This window comes from Calypte anna, chromosome 14 (genome assembly GCF_003957555.1).
Source record: "Calypte anna isolate BGI_N300 chromosome 14, bCalAnn1_v1.p, whole genome shotgun sequence".
Lineage (NCBI taxonomy): Eukaryota > Metazoa > Chordata > Aves > Apodiformes > Trochilidae > Calypte > Calypte anna.
Window position 1 is genome coordinate 124001 of NC_044260.1, and position 18613 is coordinate 142613.

The 18613-nt window shown below is 55.8% G+C and overlaps 2 protein-coding genes across 2 annotated transcripts; one reads left to right on the forward strand and one right to left on the reverse strand.

Moving 5' to 3' along the window:
• The first annotated feature begins 1516 nt into the window (after positions 1-1516).
• Positions 1517-9086, forward strand: LOC103533108 (actin-related protein 2/3 complex subunit 1B). Its single transcript, XM_030459566.1, has 10 exons — positions 1517-1639; positions 4428-4501; positions 5131-5235; positions 5692-5914; positions 6312-6419; positions 6744-6950; positions 7194-7269; positions 7349-7545; positions 8255-8345; positions 8829-9086. Exons 2-10 carry the CDS (start codon positions 4438-4440, stop codon positions 8865-8867), a joined length of 1110 nt encoding a protein of 369 aa, XP_030315426.1. The 5' UTR covers positions 1517-1639; positions 4428-4437; the 3' UTR covers positions 8868-9086.
• Positions 9087-10626: 1540 nt separating this feature from the next.
• Positions 10627-18499, reverse strand: PDAP1 (PDGFA associated protein 1). Its single transcript, XM_030460072.1, has 6 exons — positions 18423-18499; positions 15948-16039; positions 14094-14201; positions 13271-13392; positions 12391-12542; positions 10627-11506 (listed from the first exon to the last, which is right to left on the reverse strand). Exons 1-6 carry the CDS (start codon positions 18433-18435, stop codon positions 11448-11450), a joined length of 546 nt encoding a protein of 181 aa, XP_030315932.1. The 5' UTR covers positions 18436-18499; the 3' UTR covers positions 10627-11447.
• Between the last annotated feature and the right edge of the window lie 114 nt (positions 18500-18613).

Sequence of the window (18613 nt, forward strand, 5' to 3'; positions counted from 1 at the left end):
CCAAAACCAACAGTGACTAAATTTACCACTTCCTCTGGAACCAGGGTTCATACACTGCTTGTTTTGCAGCTCTGAGGGAGCAAAAAGGGAGGGTGGAGGATGAGCCCCCAAAGCTGACAGTTGCTGCTCTTCTCCTGCAAGAGAATTTTGGTTTGGCCTGGTCCATCTCTGTGTCTGTTTATCCAGACAGTAAGGATTTTGCTTCTGAAGCCACCTTTTGAAAGTGTGGTGTTTTATCTCCAAAAAGTATTTAAAAAAATTGATTCTAAATAGTCTGGTCCAAATGATGCAAAAGATTGCGAGGGGAAAAAAAAATAATGAGAGAGCTGAGGAAAAAAAAACCCAAACAACTGAATGTTTATGCCTTTTGCTTTTTTCTACATGAGCTAGAGAAGGAAAAAACCTGATGGCTCCAAAAAGCCAACAGACAGGTTTGTGGGAACTGCTGTAGGGTGTCATCTGAGAGAAATGCATATGCTTCAACTCTGAGATTAAAAAAAAAGAGTGGAGATGTTTATAATATTAGAAAAGAACTGAACGAGGGGAGTACAAACAGCCATCACTTGAGGCATAATTCAAGTTAAAACTGCAGGGGTTGGGCAGAGCTCAGCACCTTGTGCACCATCCGATGGTGGGAGGTGGGAGCTCTCTGGGTTTCCAGGCCCCTGCTCTGCTCCTGGGCAATGTTCTGCTGGTTTCCCACCACCACAGGGGTTGGTGCATGTCTTGCCTCTGTGTTTCCTCAGTCACCTCCCCTGCCTGTGACACTGTGCTTTGTATCACTGGTGAGATTCCACGGGCATCTACAGCTGATAATCATCTTTCCAAGCCCTTTCCAACCTTAATGATTCCAAGTTCTGTGATTCTCAGCAGGTGCACTGAGCTGCTGCCTTGGAAGTGATGCTCATGGTTGCAGCCTGAAGTCTGAGGATAAAAATCCCTTCCCCTGAAGCAGGATGGGGGAAAAAACCCGGAGAGATGTGTGTCTGAGGGGGTGGTCCACATGCAGGGTGTTCTATGCCCACAGTCAGCCTGGGCTCGGCTCCCACTGAGCTCCGTGGGATGCAGGAACCAGCGGCTGCGGGTGTCCGGATCCCAGCACCGCGGGGCTCTGCCGAGCTGTGAATCTTCCCCGGCCCTGGGAGCCGAAGCCAACTCACATCTCCCCCGGGATGGGCTCCAATCGCAGCCAGCACCCCCTGCGGGCCAGCACCGGCGGGCAGGGCACCTCCATCCTCCCGGAACACCTCAGGGAGCGGGGTACCAAGCAACCCTCCCGCTGCTGGAGGGACTGGACGGGGCTCCTTCCCTCCCGGTCGCATCCTTAAGCCCTGGAGCGAGTTGTCCGCACCCCGCCCGGGCTGCCGGCAGCATCGCATCCCGGGGCCGGTGTCCCCTCCACGTGTGGCGATGGCGGAGAGGCCTGGCTCGCAGGCAGGGGCAGGGCGGCCGCCGAGCTGCTTTTGCGCTCCCCCAACGCCCACGTAAGGAAGTGGTTGCATTTCTCGGAGAGGAAAAGGGAAGTCGGGCTGGCTCGGCGGGGCGGACAGCAGCTCCCGCCGCTCGCTCGCTGGGGGCTGCGGTTCGTGTCGACTGCCCAGAGTCCATGAACTGGCCCCTGCCTGCGCTGCCCAGCAAGGTAAGGGACAGGGACACCACTCTGCCACCCCAGCGCCCAGCGGGGTCTGTCCCGTGGGGGCTGTGGCCGTCACCTCCCCCGGTATTCACGCCCTGCTGGAGGGGAGGTAGGGATTGGGGGTCTGGGAGGGTGCAGGCAGCGCCTCGCTGCTCCGGGGTTTCGCTGTGGTTTGGGTTTGTTTGGTATTATTTTTTTCTAGCTTTGTCAGAAAGTTTGAGTTTTATCACTCACCGGAGGCCCAGCAGCTGTGGGGTTGGTGGGAAGGGTCCCCGGGCAGGGGTCCTGTGGGGCTCGGTGCTGGCAGAGCCAGGACTGTCCTCAGTGTGTCCTCTTCTCGGTCTGTCTGCTCCTCCTTGGTCTGCCTTCAGCTTTTCCCCGTGTGAGGAAGAGGAAGGTCAGAGCTGCCTTCATCTGCCCCGGGGCAGTGATGTCCCCCAGGGCTGTGTTGGAGAGCCCCACAGTGATGTTGGGACGGAGGACAAGTGTCCCCGGGCTGGCTGGCAGGAGCACCGGGGGGTGACACCATCATGGGGTGTCATGAGCAGAGGGGCTCCCGGGGGGTCGGTGCGGGAGATCTGGGTGACCACAGTGGCCTGGGACAGCTTCATGGGGTCCCGGGGGGGTCCTGGGGGGCCATCACAGTGTTCTTGTGCCCGTGGGTGCAAACCCACATCCTGCTGCCCCGCCAAGTTCGGTAAAACAAAACAAAACAAAAAAAAAACCAAACAAAAAAGAACCCCAGCTCCTCCAGCTGTGGTTCCCTCGCCGGGACCGGGAGGAGCCCCTAGCGCTCAACTCCTGCCAAGGGTTGGTTATCTCCTCCAAGGATGTTTCCGAACTGCTTGGCGCCTCGGGGCTGGCCGGGGAGATAACGGAGCTGGGTCGGGTCCCAATCCCACCCTGTCTGCCCCGCTGGAAATGCCCCTTTTCCTCCCTTGAGAGCCCTTGAGAGCCGAGCAGAGCGGTAGCCACAGCCTCTCCGATGCCCTTCCCTGCTGGGAAAGGGGCTGCCGGGCTCCCCGTGGGTCACCCCACGGCTCCAGCAGGGAACTGGCTGTGACCCAGCTGCTGGGGAAAGGAGACAGGAACGGCTTTGGGAAGTGATGGTCCCAAGGGCCAGGAGCCTGTCCCTCCTCATCCCGTGCTCCCGTGGTGGCTGGAGGACTGCTCCCCAGATGAGCCCATCCCTTGGGGGGCTGCTGTTAAATGGAACAGCAAGACCCCCCCCGGGGAAAGGAGTCCAGGCCTCTAAGCATCCAAATCAAACAAAAAAACCCCCCAGCATTGTTGTTTTCTTGGAGAGTGTTGAGGCATGGAAAGCACCATGGAATGCCCTGCCTCCCATCCCTCCTCCCCTGGTGCCATTTCATCTGGGTCCCCCTATCATCCAGGTCCCCATTCCACAAGCTTTTCTGCTCCTCAGCTTTTCCAGCACCCCCAGCATCTTCCCCACTCACTGATGGTTTTATTTGGCCCTGGGTGCAGCTCCAGCCACGGGGCTCAGGGTGGAGGCACCTGGTGGCAGTGGTTTTGTCCCCTCCCGTGGGTCCCCCCCTGCAGGACTGGGGGGAATGGGGGTGGGCAGCTGCCTGCCCGGCCATGTCCTTGGCATTGGGGTTTTTACAGGGACTGCTGGGGATTTTGTCCTGGGGTTTTGGCAGGGGCTCAGCTGTGTGGCAGGAGGGGTTGTGCAGCAGCACTGGGATTTCTCCTCGTCCCAAAGGCAGGTGATGGAACTCCACAGATGTTCTTTTCACCAACTCAGGGACAGAGGTTTGCTGGGAGGGACTTTTTTTTTCCTTCCTCTGTACTCCTCTGAGCTGCCAAAGTAAATGGGAAGCGTTCAGGGAGTTCCCAAAACAGCCAAGAGGCAATCTGTGAATAATTCCTCTCCATCACCCTGTGATGTTCCCCTCCATCCTAGTCACACCTTGGCCATCAAGGGGCTGCACCTCTGCTCCCAGTTCTGCCCAGCACTGGAGCAGAGGTTCAGGATGCTGCTAGGTCCTGCAGCACCAGAGCAATGGGTGGGAGCTGCTGGGAATGGGGTGAGCTCAGCTGGGGAAGGGATTAGTCATGGGGTCTGAGCACATGTGGGGTGGGGTGGGATGGAGGTGCCTCTGTGAGTTTTTCTCTCTTCCTAAGTAAGAGATGGGGAAGGAATGAGTAGCCTGGGCTACTGGGCAACCTGGGGCTGGTTGGAATGGTTGGAAGGAGGAGGTGCTGCCCATGGCAGCCTGGGATGTCTTTGGGGTGGTGGTGCTGGCACCCAGGTCCCCATGTCCCCATCCTGCCAGGCTCCATCTGGCTGGGGCAGGATTACAGGTGTGGTTTGGAAGTCCCTGGAAGTGGTTGCTGCTTCCCATCTGGCTATGGGACACCCCTTTGGGACCCAGCTATGGGGTGCCTGGCCCCGGGGCACCCAACCCTGGGCATCTGGCCATGGGCACCCATCTGACCCCCCCACCACAGGACACTCAGTGTGTGGTGCCCAGCCATGGGGCAGCACCACGGGGGGGATGTTCAGACCCTCCTCACCCCAAAGCTGGACCTCTGAGGCACCCTTCCCCTTGCTTGGGGACACTGAGCTTGGGGACACAGAGCTTGGAAGTCCTCAGGGAAACCCCATCCCGGGCAGAGAGGGGATGTGGTGGGCTGCAGTGTGGGGCTGGTTCCGTCAGGAGGGAAGGTTTGGTGGGGCTGGGAGGGGGGGGGTCCTGCTGGGGCTTTGTCCCCATGGCCAGAGCAACATCTCCTGATGGCTGCAAGGGTTTCTCCCTGTCCCCAGCCCTGTCACCATGGCCTACCACAGCTTCCTGCTGGAGCCCATCAGCTGCCACGCCTGGAACAAGGACCGGACCCGTAAGTACAGGCAGGGAACCCCATCCCCAAATCCCCAGGGACAGCCCGGAGCACCCAATATCCCAGCTCAACATCCTTGGGGTGTGTTTGAGGAAGCAGGACAGACCATGGACAGATCTGGGGGCTGGGATGGAGTCCTCCTGCATCCCCCTGGTCCCACTGCTGGGGCAGAACCTAGACGGAGGATCCCAGCTCAGGGTCAGGCAGTGCAGGGCGGGATGGGAGGAGCTCTGGGGAGCAGAGCAGAGCAGAGCAGAGCAGAGTCGGGTGATTCATGGCTCGTGGCATTTCCCGGCCTCGGTGCGGGGGATGTGGGAGGGAACAAAAACGGCTTTCTCTGCTGGGCTGGCTTGCTGGGCAGGCAGGGCAGGATGGAGCTGGACAGGAGCTGAGTGCCTGCAGCCCCATCCCATCCCATCCCATCCCTCCCATCCCATTCCCCCATCCCATCCCATCCCATCCCACCAGCCCTGCAAGGCCCCACAGGACAGGGGGACAGGAGGGCACTGGGCTGTGGGTGTCCAGAGGAGCTTCTCCCTTTCCCACAAGGACAGTTTGCAGGAGCAGGGACAACTTCAGGGCAGCATGGGGTGGAGGCTGAGGTTGTCCTGGTTGCTTTCACCCCACAGAGATTGCCCTCTGCCCCAACAACCACGAGGTCCACATCTACCGCAAGGATGGGGCCAAGTGGACCAAAGTCCACGAGCTGAAGGAGCACAACGGGCAGGTGACAGGTGAGTCTGAGCCAGCAGAGGGGAAGGAGACATGGTTGCTGGGTGGCTCTGCCCTGGAGATGGTCCCAGCCCCACTTGGTGGCACCAGCAGCTTCTGGGTGGGGGTTGAGCAGTGGGTGGGAGAGGGAACATGTCAGAAGGGACCCAGAGGTGAGAAGGGGGAAATGGGAGGGATGGGAAAGAGATGGGAACAAGGTAGAATGAGATTAATCGAGTGGGGTGGGATGGATGGATGGGAGAAGATGGATTGGTGGAAGAGATGGGGTGAGATGGGTTGGGATGGAATGAGGTGGGAGGGATCGGGTGAGATGATTTGGAGTGGATATGGAGGCAAGGAGGGACTCGGGTGTAGACACCACCCAGAACAGCTCTGCCACCACGTGGCCTCCAGCCCTGTGTGACCCCTCCACATCCCCGTGGCTCCCTGGGCCACCATCCCCCCCTTCTGCCTTCCAGGCATTGACTGGGCCCCTGAGAGCAACCGCCTGGTGACGTGTGGGACCGACCGCAATGCCTACGTCTGGACCCTGAAGGGCAATGTCTGGAAACCCACCCTGGTCATCCTGAGGATCAACCGGGCTGCCCGTTGTGTCAAGTGGTCCCCCAAGGAGAACAAATTTGCCGTGGGCAGTGGCTCCAGACTCATCTCCATCTGCTACTTTGAGCAGGAGAATGATTGGTGAGGTCCTGCCAGGGCCTTGCTGGGTCTGCCCTGGGGGAGATGGAGGGGAGATGGATAGAGAGATGGATGGATGGATGGATGGATGGATGGATGGATGGAGAGAAGGTTGGAGAAGAGGGACATAGATTGAGAGATTGGGGACCAGAGGAGTTGGATGTGAGACAGGAGGAGATGGGGGAGACCAAGAGAAGCTGAAGGAGGAGGTAGAACAGGAGACAGATGGGGAGATGGAGGGAGTTGCTCCCAAACCCTGTTGTGCAGGCTTGTCGCCTAGGGCAGCTCCTGGGGTGCCTGTAGCCCTGATCCCCATCAGCCAGCACTGCAGAAGCCCTGGGGGGTTCCTGGGGGTGACAGTACCCCCTCCTCCCCCCAGTGCCAACTGCTCTCCCCACAGGTGGGTCTGCAAGCACATCAAGAAGCCCATCCGCTCCACCGTGCTCAGCCTGGACTGGCACCCCAACAATGTCCTCCTGGCTGCTGGCTCCTGTGACTTCAAGTGCCGGTGAGGAGCAGGGTGGTGGGTGACTGGGGGGGTCCTGAGGTGGGGGGAGGCCCGAGGATGGGTTAGGGTCCCACCCTGGCACAGCAGGGAGGTGGCTGGGGGAGCCCACAGCCCTGCCTTGCCCATGGGGTGGGTTCCACCCCTCTGGGTGCTGCTGGGAGGCAGGGATGAGGCACAGGGGAGATGCAGGGAGGGCTGTGAGGTGTCCCAGGGACCATCCCGACACCACAGCGCCCCATGGGGCTGTGTCAGGGAAACTGAGGCACTCAAGGGTGCAGGGATGCTCAGGGACACACGCCGGGGCTCTCCATCCCCCTCTCCCAGGATCTTCTCAGCCTATATCAAAGAGGTGGAGGAGCGGCCCAGCCCCACGCCCTGGGGCTCCAAGATGCCCTTCGGGGAGCTGATGTTCGAGTCGAGCAGCAGCTGCGGGTGGGTGCACAGCATCTGCTTCTCGGCCAGCGGCACCCGCGTGGCCTGGGTGAGCCACGACAGCACCCTCTGCCTCGCCGATGCCAACAAGAAGATGGCGTAAGCAGGGCTGGGGGGGGGGGGGGAGGAGGAGGGGGCTGGGCTGGGCTGGGGGGGTCGAGCCTCCGAACCTACCCAGGGATGGAGACACCTGGGTCGGGTCAGGTTGGGCGGAGCAGACGCGGGAGGAGGAGGAGGAGGAGGAGGCGGTGCGTCCGCTCCTTGCGCTGCGGTGGCTCCCACCAGTGTCACGAACTGTGCCGGGCTCAGCCCCCCCGCCACCCGAGCCTCTCCCCCTTGCAGTGTCACCTCCCTGTGCACAGAGACCTTGCCTCTCCTGGCTGTCACCTTCATCACCGAGCACAGCCTGGTGGCCGCGGTGAGTGCGCGGGGCGCGGGGTGGGGGCAGCGCGGGGGGCGGGCAGGAAGGTGATGAGCGAGGCTGCCCCCTCCCCCAGGGCCACGACTGCTGCCCCATGCTTTTCACCTACGAGGAGAACCAGGGGGCTCTGAGCTTCGGGGGGAAGCTGGATGTCCCCAAGCAGAGCTCCCAGCGTGGCCTCACCGCCCGGGAGCGCTTCCAGAACCTGGACAAGAAGGCGAGTTCCGACACCGCAAGGGCCGGGCTGGACACCCTGCACAAGAACAGCATCAGGTGCTTCCTGGGGACAGGGACAAAAGGGAGGGATGGGCTCGGCTGGGGCACCCACCCCCAAGGGGTGCTTTGGGGTCTTGGCATCCCTCGGCTGTGTTATGTCTGGGTTTGGGAGAGGAGACGTCTCTGGAGCATCTCTTGAGTATTCCTGGACATCCCTGAGTATCCCGTGAGTATTCTTGGGCATAAACTCATAGAGTGGTTTGGGTTGGAAGGGACCTTATGGGTCACCTACTCGAACCTCTCTGCCATGGGCAGGGATGCTCCTCATCCAGACAAGGATGCTCAAGGCCTCATCCAGCCTGGCCTTGAACACTTCCAGAGAGGAACATTCACAGCTTCCCTGGGCATCCCTGAATGTGGGTGGGGGAGATAGGAGGGATCCAGCCCCAGGATCTGGGACATCCCTGAAGCATTCCTGGAGCATCACTGGGCACCCGTTATTATCCCTTAACATCCCTGCATGTGTGTGCAGAAGATGGAGGGGGTCAAATCCCAGGGGCTGGGACATCCCTGAACATCTCTGGAGTATCCCTGCCCAATGGTGGGGGAGAGGGAGAGGTTTGGGCCCATTCCTGCTCATCTCTGGAGTATTCCTGCCCAAGGGTGGGGGAGAGGGAAGTTTTTGGGCCCATTCCTGTTCACTGATGACCCAAGGTCTCAGGGGGGCCCTGGGGCTGACCCCCCTTTGATATTTTGCTCCCCACAGCCAGATCTCAGTGCTGGTGGGTGGGAAGGCCAAGTGCTCCCAGTTCTGCACCACGGGGATGGATGGTGGCATGAGCATCTGGGATGTCAAGGTGAGGTGTCCCCACCCTCCCTCAGTGTCCTCCCCCCCGCAACCCCAAGGCTGGGAGTACCCAGAGCTGACCCCTTGTTAGCCACAGTGTTAATTGCAACCCCCCCACCCAGCTGCTCTGCAGGTCTTTGTGGTGGTGGTGCTGGGCTCCATCCTGCCCACAGGGGTGGGATCTCCTTTACCCCACAGGGCTGGGGTCGGGGGGACACCCCTGGGTGGCACCTTCACCACTCATCATCAGAAGGGAGGTTGGCACCAGCCTCAGGCAGGGATCCAGCTCCCTCTCCTGGCTTCAGCTTTGCCCACACAGCTTGGAAAACGAGTCCAAAACAGCTGGGATTGGGATCTCCTCCTGCCAGGGAGGGGCTGGCATTCAGAGGACACCTTCTCCCCAAAATCTGTCACCCCCCTTAGCTCCCCAACCACCTCCAGTTGCCTCAGGAAGTCAAAAGCTGATGAGGAGCAACCTCTCATTTTGTTTCAGAGCCTGGAGTCAGCGCTGAAGGATCTCAAGATCAAATGAAGGAGCCAGCCAGGGAGGGTGCCCCACTGCCAGCCCCCCCATGCCTGCTTTGTCCCCAAGCCCTGTGCCACCCCAGCCAGCCCCGGTGGCTGCTCTCACCCAAAGAAAACCTTTTCTTTTTTCTTTTTTATTCCACTGTTTTTGTTACCACCCTACCCGATGCTGGTCATACATCGCTTCAAGAAGCCACAAATAAAGTTGGCATTTTCCCTGCCTAAAGCAAATGATTTTTAGGTTTTTTTCTTCTTTTTTTTTTTTTTTTTTTTTTTTTAATAGTTCAAGGTGGGCAGGGGTGTGATTGGAGCTGCTGTGCCACAGCTGTCACCTCCATTCTGCCCCCAGCTGCAACAAGGATGCATCAGGACCCTGGGGGAAAAGGGGGCCAAGGGATTGTCATGTTCAGGGGAATCATGTTCTACTTGGAAAAGGTTTTTCCACCAATTTCTGCACATTCAACTCATGAACAAGTCCCATCCCTCTGCCTCTCCACACCAGGCATCAGCCCATGGCCTCCCACCTCCCACACTTTGTCTGTCACTTCTGTCCCCATCATTTCAGCTCCTCCCTCCCGGAGCTGATAGTGAGGGCACCTCTCCTGACACCTCTCACCACACCCCCAGTGTGTTTCCTCTCACAAACCACACCTGGGGGCAGAGCTTTGTCCACCTGTGGAGATGGTGGAGTCCTGTGTCCAGTTCTGGGCCCCTCAGGAAGTTCAGGCAGGAGATTGAGGTGCTGGAGCAGGTCCAGAGAAGAGCAAGGAGGCTGTGAAGGGATCCAGCAGAATTCCTGTGAGGAAGGGCTGAGGGAGCTGGGGGTGTTCAGCCTAAAGAAGAGGAGGCTCAGGGGAGACCTCATCACTCTCTGCAACTCCCTGAAAGGAGGTTGGAGCCAGGGGGGGTTGGGCTCTTTTCCCAGGCAACTCTCAGCAAGACAAGAGGGCACAAAGGGTCTCAAGTTGTGCCAGGGGAGGTTTAGGTTGGAGATGAGAAAGAATTTCTTTCTGGAGAGGGTGATCAGGCATTGGAATGGGCTGCCCAGGGAAGTAGTGGATTCTCTGTGTCTGGAGATCTTTCCAAAGAGCCTGGATGTGGCACTGAGTGCCATGGGCTGGGAACTGCAGCGGGAGTGGATCAAGGGTTGGACTTGATGAGCTCTGAGGTCCCTTCCAACCCAGCCAGTTCTAGGATTCTGATTCCAGCTCCAGGAAAAGGGAAGCTGTCCCTCAGGGTGTGAGCAGGTAGCTCAGTGCCATTCCCTGCAGCACATCCCTGGAGCCAGGAGGGTGACACACAACGAACCACAACATTTGTCTCTCTGACTGTCACCTCTCTGACAGCCACTCCCAGAGCTCCAGGAGGTCCCTCCTCTGGGGCTGGATCTCCTCCAGCTTTTGCTGAGCCAGACTGGGAAGCACTGGTGTGTCCTCCCCGGGCTGCCATCAGGATTCCCCGCATCGCCTGGGGCACTGCTGGTCCGAGCAGCTCCTACGGCTCTGCACCCAGACAGGACATGTGGCAAGAGGCGACAGCCCCGGGAATGACCTCCTGACACCCTGCCGAGGTTCAACAACAGCCCGAGGGGAACAGTTCCCTCCGCCTTGGGAACCAGAGACAGAAGGGAAAAGCTTGGGGCCCCCGGGCTGCATCTGCTGCTGGGGCTCCAGCCAAATCCCACCCCCACCAGGCTGTCACTGCACCTCGGGGCTCCGGCTGCCTGTCCACTCGTGTTCCTTTCCACACAGGCAGGCACAAAGCAGTTATGATAATTTACATTTTAATCAGCCAAATATACAAGTTCTCTCGGTTTGGCTTTTTTTTTTTTAAACTTTATCAAGTTTTTTTTTTTCCTTTTTTTTTTTCCATCTGGGTCTGGTACAATTAATGTGGTTTTCTTGTTTTCCTTTAAACAAAGGATGATGTGGTTAAAAACTGGCACTATCCCTACTAAGGAGAAGGCAAAAAAAAAAAAAAAATGAAGAGGAGGGAAAAGAGGGAGACTGGCTGCAAGAAAGGAGAGGTGAAAGTGGGAAGGAACAGCACTCCATATGTCCATGAAGTCAAGCTCCCAGATTACACTGCAACACCCTGCAGCAGAACATGATGGGCCATGTGTCCCACAGGATTCCTCAAGACACCATCCCTCAGGCTCTCATCAGCAAGTCAAAGTTCCCCCTCCCCCATGCCCCACCCCACAATGACCCCACAATCTATTTTCTTGCAATCTAAAATGTGAAGCATCTCCCCTCCCACACAGCTCCCTCCCCCTCCCATGCCCCCCCCTCCCCCTCCCCCAGCTAGGAGTTCTTAACCCTAAAACCAGCCAAAACATTCAAGTTTCCAAACTGTTACAGAGAATTGCTGTTCAGAATCTGCACCCAAGGCAGCAGCTGCCCCTAACCCCAAATGGAAATCTGCACCAGGATGAAGACAAACACATCGTTGGTGTCTCTTGGGAGGTGGAGGTGACTTGGATGCTGCAGCACACCCTACGTGGCAGTGATGGGATGCAACACAACAGAGTTCCTGGCAGGCACCAGGCACAGTTCCCTGGTGGTTCCTCCTCTTGCCTGTCCTGTGCCTACTTGTTAAGGGATAGTGACTGCAGTCTTTTACCTGCCATGGCTGCTTCGTCTTTTGCTGGGGGAGGAGAAGAAAGAACAGAGGTGTTGTCAGAGGAAATGGCCTCAGGTTGTGCCAGGGGAGGTTTTGATTAAAGGTAAAATTCCTTCGCCAAAAAGGTTGTCGAGCACTGGCACAAGCTGCCCAGGGAAGTGGTGGAGTCACCATCCCTGAAGAAGTTTCAAATCCGTGTGGACGTGGCACTTTGGGACAAGGCTCAGTGGTGGCCTTGGCAGTGCTGGGTTACCAGTTGGTGACCTTAATGGTCTTTTAAGATCTGAACCAAAATGGTTCTGATTCTGTATATGAGGGATTGGTGGTGGCCTGTCAGCCCCAGAGACTGGGATCCTGGTGGCAGCAGAAAACAGAAAACCAATCTGACCCTGCCCAGCAATCCCTGGATGATCCCCCCTGGAGTTACAAGGAGCAGCTCCTTCCCTGCATGTTCCCTTCTGTCCTTGGCCTCTCTTGAGGAATCCACCAAGCTCCCTGCTGGTGACACACAAACTGCTCACTGAGGACATTCTCTGCTCATCAGCTTTCTGGTTCCCAAGCTGAAGAGAAAGTCCATGCAGGGGAGGAGAGGAGCCAATTCCCTGGGTAGTTTGGATCCCCAGCAGGCAAAGGAGGGAAATCCCACCCAGGACAAGGGATGGAGCAAGCACTGCCTGGGAGGAAATCAACTGCCTGAGGACAGTGTGGGTACCAAGGGGGTTCCTGGTCAGATGAGCTTTGTTAGGTGCAACACCTGGACCTGGTTTTGCCAGGAGGAGTTGTAAGGACACTCAGCAACCCCAGGCAGTCTCAGCTGAGGGATTATCAGGTGCCACATGAGAAATGACACCTCCTGGCACACCTCATTGCAAAGAGATGCCAGAGGATATGATTCATTACTCTCTAACCTTTTCTTTCTTCTTCTTTCTTTCTGGCAGCTTCTTCCCTTTGCTTCCGGATGATGGCTAACCTGGCCAGATCTGCCTTTGCTTGCTCTGTTTTTCCAGCTAGGTGCATCTTCATGTACCTTTCTTTTGCCTTTTGCTTCTCTATTTCCTCTCTGTTGGAGTGAAACACAGCAATCAGCACAGAATCCTACCAGAGCTGGGGAGGACTTTGATTAAAGGGGAGGGGTTTCTGCCACCAATTTTCAAGCACAGGTTCTGTCTGCTGCAGAGTTTAAACAGGAGTGACAAGACAGATGATTTCTCCCTTTGTTCAGCTAAAGGACAGACACACAGTGAGGTCACAGCACCAGGTTGTGTTCTCCTCATCCTCACCCTCTCACAGGTGGGTTTCCATTGGAGCAATCCACCCCAAACCAGCCAGCTTAAATCTTTCACTCTGACACTGTCCCTTGCTAAATGCAACCAGATGAAATGTTGGCTCTCACCTCGCTCATCTGCTCAAACAAAAATTTCCCTGGGACCCCTGGAATCAGGGAAACTGCTGCCTGCCACTCAGGCACCTTCTGCAGCACCCCTGCTAAATGGATTTTGGTTAGGTCTGACTTTTGGGGTGAAAGTCCAGGAAAGGAATGACCTACACCTGCCTCACAGCACCAGACTTCACTTTTCCAGTGCACCCAACCCAGCTGCCTGGCTCTAGGATGGCCACAGCTACTCCCAGAGGAGAGAAATCCCCTGTGAGGTTTCTGAGGGGACATTTTGAACCCCCCCAAGTCCTGCCCACACCCTTCCTGGGCTTCCCTGAAACCCCAAGGCATCCACAGGAGGGAAAAGCCTCCCCAGCAGCAGGAGGAGGGATGAATCCCAGCAGGACACTCACCTCTCTCGTCGGGAGAGTTCTTTTGGCCCATCCAGGTCCAGCTGAGAGACTTTTTTGGTTGTCTGGATGACCCTGTTGGGGTTCTCTATGTCTATCAACCCTTCCACTCCTTTGCGCTTTTGCTGAGGGGGCAGAACAAGAGGGAGGTTAAGGAGCAGTCCCACACCCAGCACAGCTGTATCAGAGAGCACCCCAAAAGGGAATTCCAGGACCTTTTCACTGCCAGACAGCAAAACAAATCTGTAAGAACCAAGATTTAGCCTTCCAGGCATCTGCAGCATTTTATTTTATTAAATTTTCTTGCTTGTGCACTTCACTTATAAGCTCATTTAATTGCATTTATTGAATTTATTGTATTTAATTTCATTTATTGCATTTCATTTCATTTCATTATTGAATTTCATTTTTTGCATTTCATTTAATTTTGTTATTGCATTTAATTTATTGCATTCCATTTATTGCATTCCATTTATTGCATTATTGAATTTCATTTACTGCATTTCATTTCATTTAATTTCATCATTGAATTGATTTATTGCATGATTTTTCATTGCATTCATTGCATTTTATTGAATTCCTTGCATTGCATTTCTTGCATCTAATTTAATTTTATTTATTTAAATTTAATTTAATTGCACTACATTCACTGCATTTAATTTAATTTAAATGCATTCCATAATGCAGCCAAGTAAGGGGGTTTTTTGGCTCCTAAAAAGAGTTCTTCCATAAAAATTTGGCTGCAGGGAGCCCTCAGAACTGGGAGTCAAGAGCATGAATCCCTCTCGTGCCACACGAACCTGGATGAGGCAAAGGAGTTCAGTACCTGATAATCCTCATCATCTTCATCACTCTCATCTGAATCTAAAGACTTCTTCTCCTTTTTTGGGTCCCCTGTTGCTCCTTCACCTCCTTCTTCTTGCTCCTCTTCTTCCTGCAAAACCACAGGAAATGAGAGAAGATGAAAATGTCACAAAAACTCCCAAACACAGCAAAAACTCCTCAGTGAGCTCGTTCTGGAGGGATGAGAGGCAGCTCTGAGCACCTTGGTGTCCCTGGGGTGGCCCTGATGCCACCTCCTGCCTGTCACAAAGCAAGAGCTGCCTAAGGGGGCATCACCTTGAACACCTCTGCTGCTCTGCCCAGGAAAATTATTGTGAAAAACACTTTATTTTCCCCAAAAGGGAAGATCTCCAGGAGAAATTCTGCCCCAGGCTGCCAGTGCTCAGTGTCTCAGGAACTGGGAACTCCACTGATGTGGTGCAGAGATGGATCCCAGCCCAGAGCTGGATAAAAAAATTAGAGAGAAGAGCAAATGGAGAAGGACCAAGCACATAATCCAAGGAATTACAGCTTGCACCAGGCAGAACTCTAGGAATTAATTTGTAAATCATTTAAAGGTAAGATTAGAAGAACCAACACAGGTGTGGACAGCTTGCTTTGCCCTCACCAGAGCAACTGGCAAAGGGGATGAGCTCCAGGCAGGAAGAGGAATAATTTTCTTGTTTGGTTGGTTTTTTTTAAGCTTTCACTAATGGAAGAGTGGGAGGTGCAACCATCACTACATGGATTACCACAAAAAAAAAAAAAAAAAGAAGGAATCCTTCTCCTAGAGCAGTTTTCTGGTTTGTTTTCAAACCAGGCAGACATTTCCTGGGGGGTCCCCTTTGTTCTGCTCCATGTCCAGTTGGTGTTTTTATGACAACTCTGAAGCTGGCATCCCACTGGCAGGAGTTGGAATCCTGCTGGAAAACAGGATCAGCCCCATCAAGTGGCTTCAGAAAGCTGCAATGAAACCCAAGAAAGTGGAACCAGAAAAGGGGGTTCTACTTCAGAAGAAGAAATACAACCCAAAGTTGGAATATTTATGCACCACAGAATTTTCCTGAGACATTAAAAAGGAGTCAACAGCATGGCTCAGACCTGCTTGTGAGGGTTATCTCCTTCTGGGAGGTATTAATCAGTATTTCCTACATGGAATTTTAATTATTCTCAGTGGTGTGAGGCTTCAGCTGCAACAGTGGCTTTGGGCTTAGGCAGCACTTTCAGAAAGTCACAAAAGCAGCAGGGAGTGGCACTGGGGCTGCAGGAATCTGGGAATGAAGAGAGTAAGGACTGCAAAAAGCAGCCACACCTCTCCAAACACCATCTGAGGAGGGGAGGGGAGCTCCTGCATTCCTGTCTGGGGCACAGAAAGGAGCCCAAAAAAGGATTCATGCCAGAAAACTGTTATCTCTCTCTACAGGGTCAGGGGCAAACAAGAAACTCGTGTATAGGAAAAAGCCAAGGGGGTTTGCAGTCTTTTTAAGTCTTGAAGAGAAAGAGGGGAAATTATAATAACTCCAGTATTCAGTGAGAGGTGAAGATGTGAGGCCTCTTCCCACACAGCCAAGCTGCAGAGCATGAATGAATAAAAATAAAATAAATAAAAAATCAGCTGATACTGGAGACCAGCACGAGGAGATATGGGGGAAAAATCTGTGTAGAGCTGCTGCTTCATCATCCTCCCTACCCCTGAACCCTCAAACTGAGGACTTGGCCTCAGTTCTGTGAGGAACCAGACTGGGTCACACCCTGCAGTCTGCCTCAGGATCCACACTGCAGTCCCTGACAGAACCAGAACTACTGAGCTGCACTTCTGGTTTGGGGCAGGAAGCACAGAACATGGTCCCACACATACCCTTGCCTTCTGCTTTTCTGCTTGGAGCTGGGCATCAATCTCCTCTGGACTCGTGTACTGCCTGGCTCGGCCTTTGTGGCCTCCTTTTCTACCTGGATATAAAAAAAAATATTTAAAAATCAATAAATGGTTTAGTGGCAAACTTCCAGAAAGGCTTACTCCTCCTGCAGGCCTCTGGATTTTCAGTGAAGATAAGACAAACCCAAACAGCTCCTCTGCTGGAATCTAAACAACAATAAAAAAAAAAAAAGGACACATTCTGAGTGAAAAACTCCAGGAATTTGGGGTGAGTTACACAGAGAACTCCTGCAGACCTGGGACACCCCCTTTCCCTCTTCCATTCCCTTCCTGGTTGGCTTTCCACACTTCCTGAGCACAGGAAAGCTCCAACCCGTCCCTCCTGGGCCCCTCCTCTAGGGCTGTGCCAAGGGAAGAACAGGAATCTCATTGGCTCCAAGCTTTGGGAATGGAATGGGAGCTGAGGGAGCCTCCATCTTTTCCTGCTTTATGAGGGAAAGAAGAAAAATACAAACAAACCAACCCAAAGCTCTAGGGACTGGGAACTCAGCTCAGCTGGCCAAGGGGTGAGAAATTCTGGGGATTAATGAGTTGCTGAAGTTATTAATGCTTCCCTGGGGGAAGGGGGAGAAGCCTCCTGCACCCCCCACGGGTCACCAGTGGGTGGTGGGGAGGGCTGAGGGGATTTTCCTTCCCCACCCTGGGGAGGTCTGGCAGAACCTTCAGCTTCTCCTGATCAGTTCAGGAGCTCAGAGCTGAACTCTGAGGTTTTAGTTCGGTAAAAGCTGAGCTGTGGAATAAATGACCCCACAAACCCCACCACGGAGCCTTACGGAGCCCCTGGAAAGGTTTTTTTGGTTTTTTTTCCTCACAGGAAAAGCCCAGATCCTTCCCTCCAGACCCAGGAATCAAGCTGGGGGAGGGATTCTGACACAGGGGTGTAGAGAGAAGAGAAGGGGAAATTGGTTTAAAACTTGAAGAGGGGAGATTTAGGTTGAACAGTAGGAAAAAAATTCTTTAATGGTAGGGTGGTGAGACACTGGAAGAGGCTGCCCAGAGAAGCTGTGGCTGCCCCATCCCTGGCAGTGTTGCTCCAGGCTGGATGGGGCTTGGAGCACCCTGGGCTGGTGGGAGATGTCCCTGAACATGGCAGGGGGTGGAATTGGATCCTTGGAGCTTTAGGGTCCTTTCCAACCCAAACCATTCCATGATTCTATGAAACCAGTCCCAGCAGCATCTCTTACTGTCTGCTTCCCATCTCCAGTTTACATCCAGCAAATGCCAAAGTCCACTCCACACCAAACCAACTCCGACTGCCAGGGGCACAGAGCCCTCTGCTCCCTAGGAGCCAAAAAACCCCTGAAGCAAAGATTTAAAACACTGCCAGGGAACAGAGAGCTGGGAATCCCCAGTTCCAGGGCAGTGCAGCAAGGTTGGAACCCAACCCAGCAGGGCTGGAACCCCCCCCTTGCTCTCACAAATCTCACACCAAAGCTTCAGCCCCATCCAAAAAAAATAAAACCAAAAAAACCCCACACAAACCCAAAGTGCTCCCAGAAAAACCTCAGCAGAGGCAGACTGGGTGCTGAAGCGTGGGAAATAAAGGTGATGAAACAAAGTGGAGCAAGCCCCGGGGCAGGTGAGTGAGGAAGGACGGGGTTCCCCCTGCTGCGTGGGGCTGGGGACGCCGGCCCAGGAGGAGCGGGTTATGCAGACGGTGGCTCTGGAGAAGGTTCTGGGTGGCTCCAGCTCAGCCCTGCAGCCCGTCCGTCCCTCCTCGCTTCTCCTTAATCACCCCAGCAAGTCGGTACCTGCTCCCCAACACCCAGATGCGGCGCTGCCGGAACCACATGAAAGGAACCGCGTTTGGAGCCCCTAACCCGAACCGCCCGGACCAACCCCTCAGGGACGGACCCTCTGCCCGGATCCGGCCCCGTCACTGAACCACCCCCGCTGGGAAAGGCGAGGAACCCCCCCGGGATCCCCGCTCCCCAGCTCCGCCCCGGTGGAACCGGCTGCAGTGTCCAGCTCGGCGGGGAGCACATGGAACCCAAAGGGCTCCCGGGCCTGATGGGTGGGGGGGAAAGGTCCCGGACACCCCCGGGAGCTGCTGCAATGCCCTGGGGGACACAGAGCGGGACCCCCGGCTCTGAGAAAAAATCTGCGATCTCTCGGGGAGGAGGGGGCGGCTCTCCCGGAGCGGCCCGGGGGAGAAAACCGAGGCCCCCCCACAGTCAGAAGGGGAGAGCAGCGAGGGGACCCCCCCCCCAGGTTCCCGTGGGGGAGGAGGAGGCAGAAGAGCTCGGGGGAAAGGGGGGAGAGGGGCGGAAGGGCCCTTCCCTCAGGCCCGGGAGCGGGCACCGCGTCCTGCCCGCCTCAGCCCAGAGGCAGCGGGGATGTTGGGCTCTCTGCCCCCTCGCCGCTCTCCTCCCGCCCCGCTCCGCTCCCGCCCCTCACCTCCTTTCGGCATCGCGGCGGCGATGGCGGCTGCAGCGCGGCCCCCCCGGACCCCCTCCCGCTGACCCGGAACCGGAACCGGCCCCACCCCCACGCGTGGCCCCTGGGCTCCCGCCCCGTCACCGCGGCCCCGCCAGGACCCCACCGTGGGGCTGCCCGCGGCTCTCCCTTCTCCCTCCTCCCTCCCCGGT

Excerpts from the sequence above, each read along its gene's own strand:
- LOC103533108 (XM_030459566.1), top strand. The coding sequence starts at position 4,438 with ATGGCCTACCACAGCTTCCTGCTGGAGCCCATCAGCTGCCACGCCTGG. Across the intron at positions 4,502-5,130 it reads CTGGAACAAGGACCGGACCC|AGATTGCCCTCTGCCCCAAC; the intron begins GTAAGTACAGGC and ends TTCACCCCACAG. Across the intron at positions 6,951-7,193 it reads GATGCCAACAAGAAGATGGC|TGTCACCTCCCTGTGCACAG; the intron begins GTAAGCAGGGCT and ends TCCCCCTTGCAG.
- PDAP1 (XM_030460072.1), bottom strand. Across the intron at positions 14,202-15,947 it reads CAGAAAAGCAGAAGGCAAGG|GAAGAAGAGGAGCAAGAAGA; the intron begins GTATGTGTGGGA and ends GTGGTTTTGCAG. Across the intron at positions 11,507-12,390 it reads GAAAGAAGAAGAAAGAAAAG|CAAAAGACGAAGCAGCCATG; the intron begins GTTAGAGAGTAA and ends CTCCTCCCCCAG.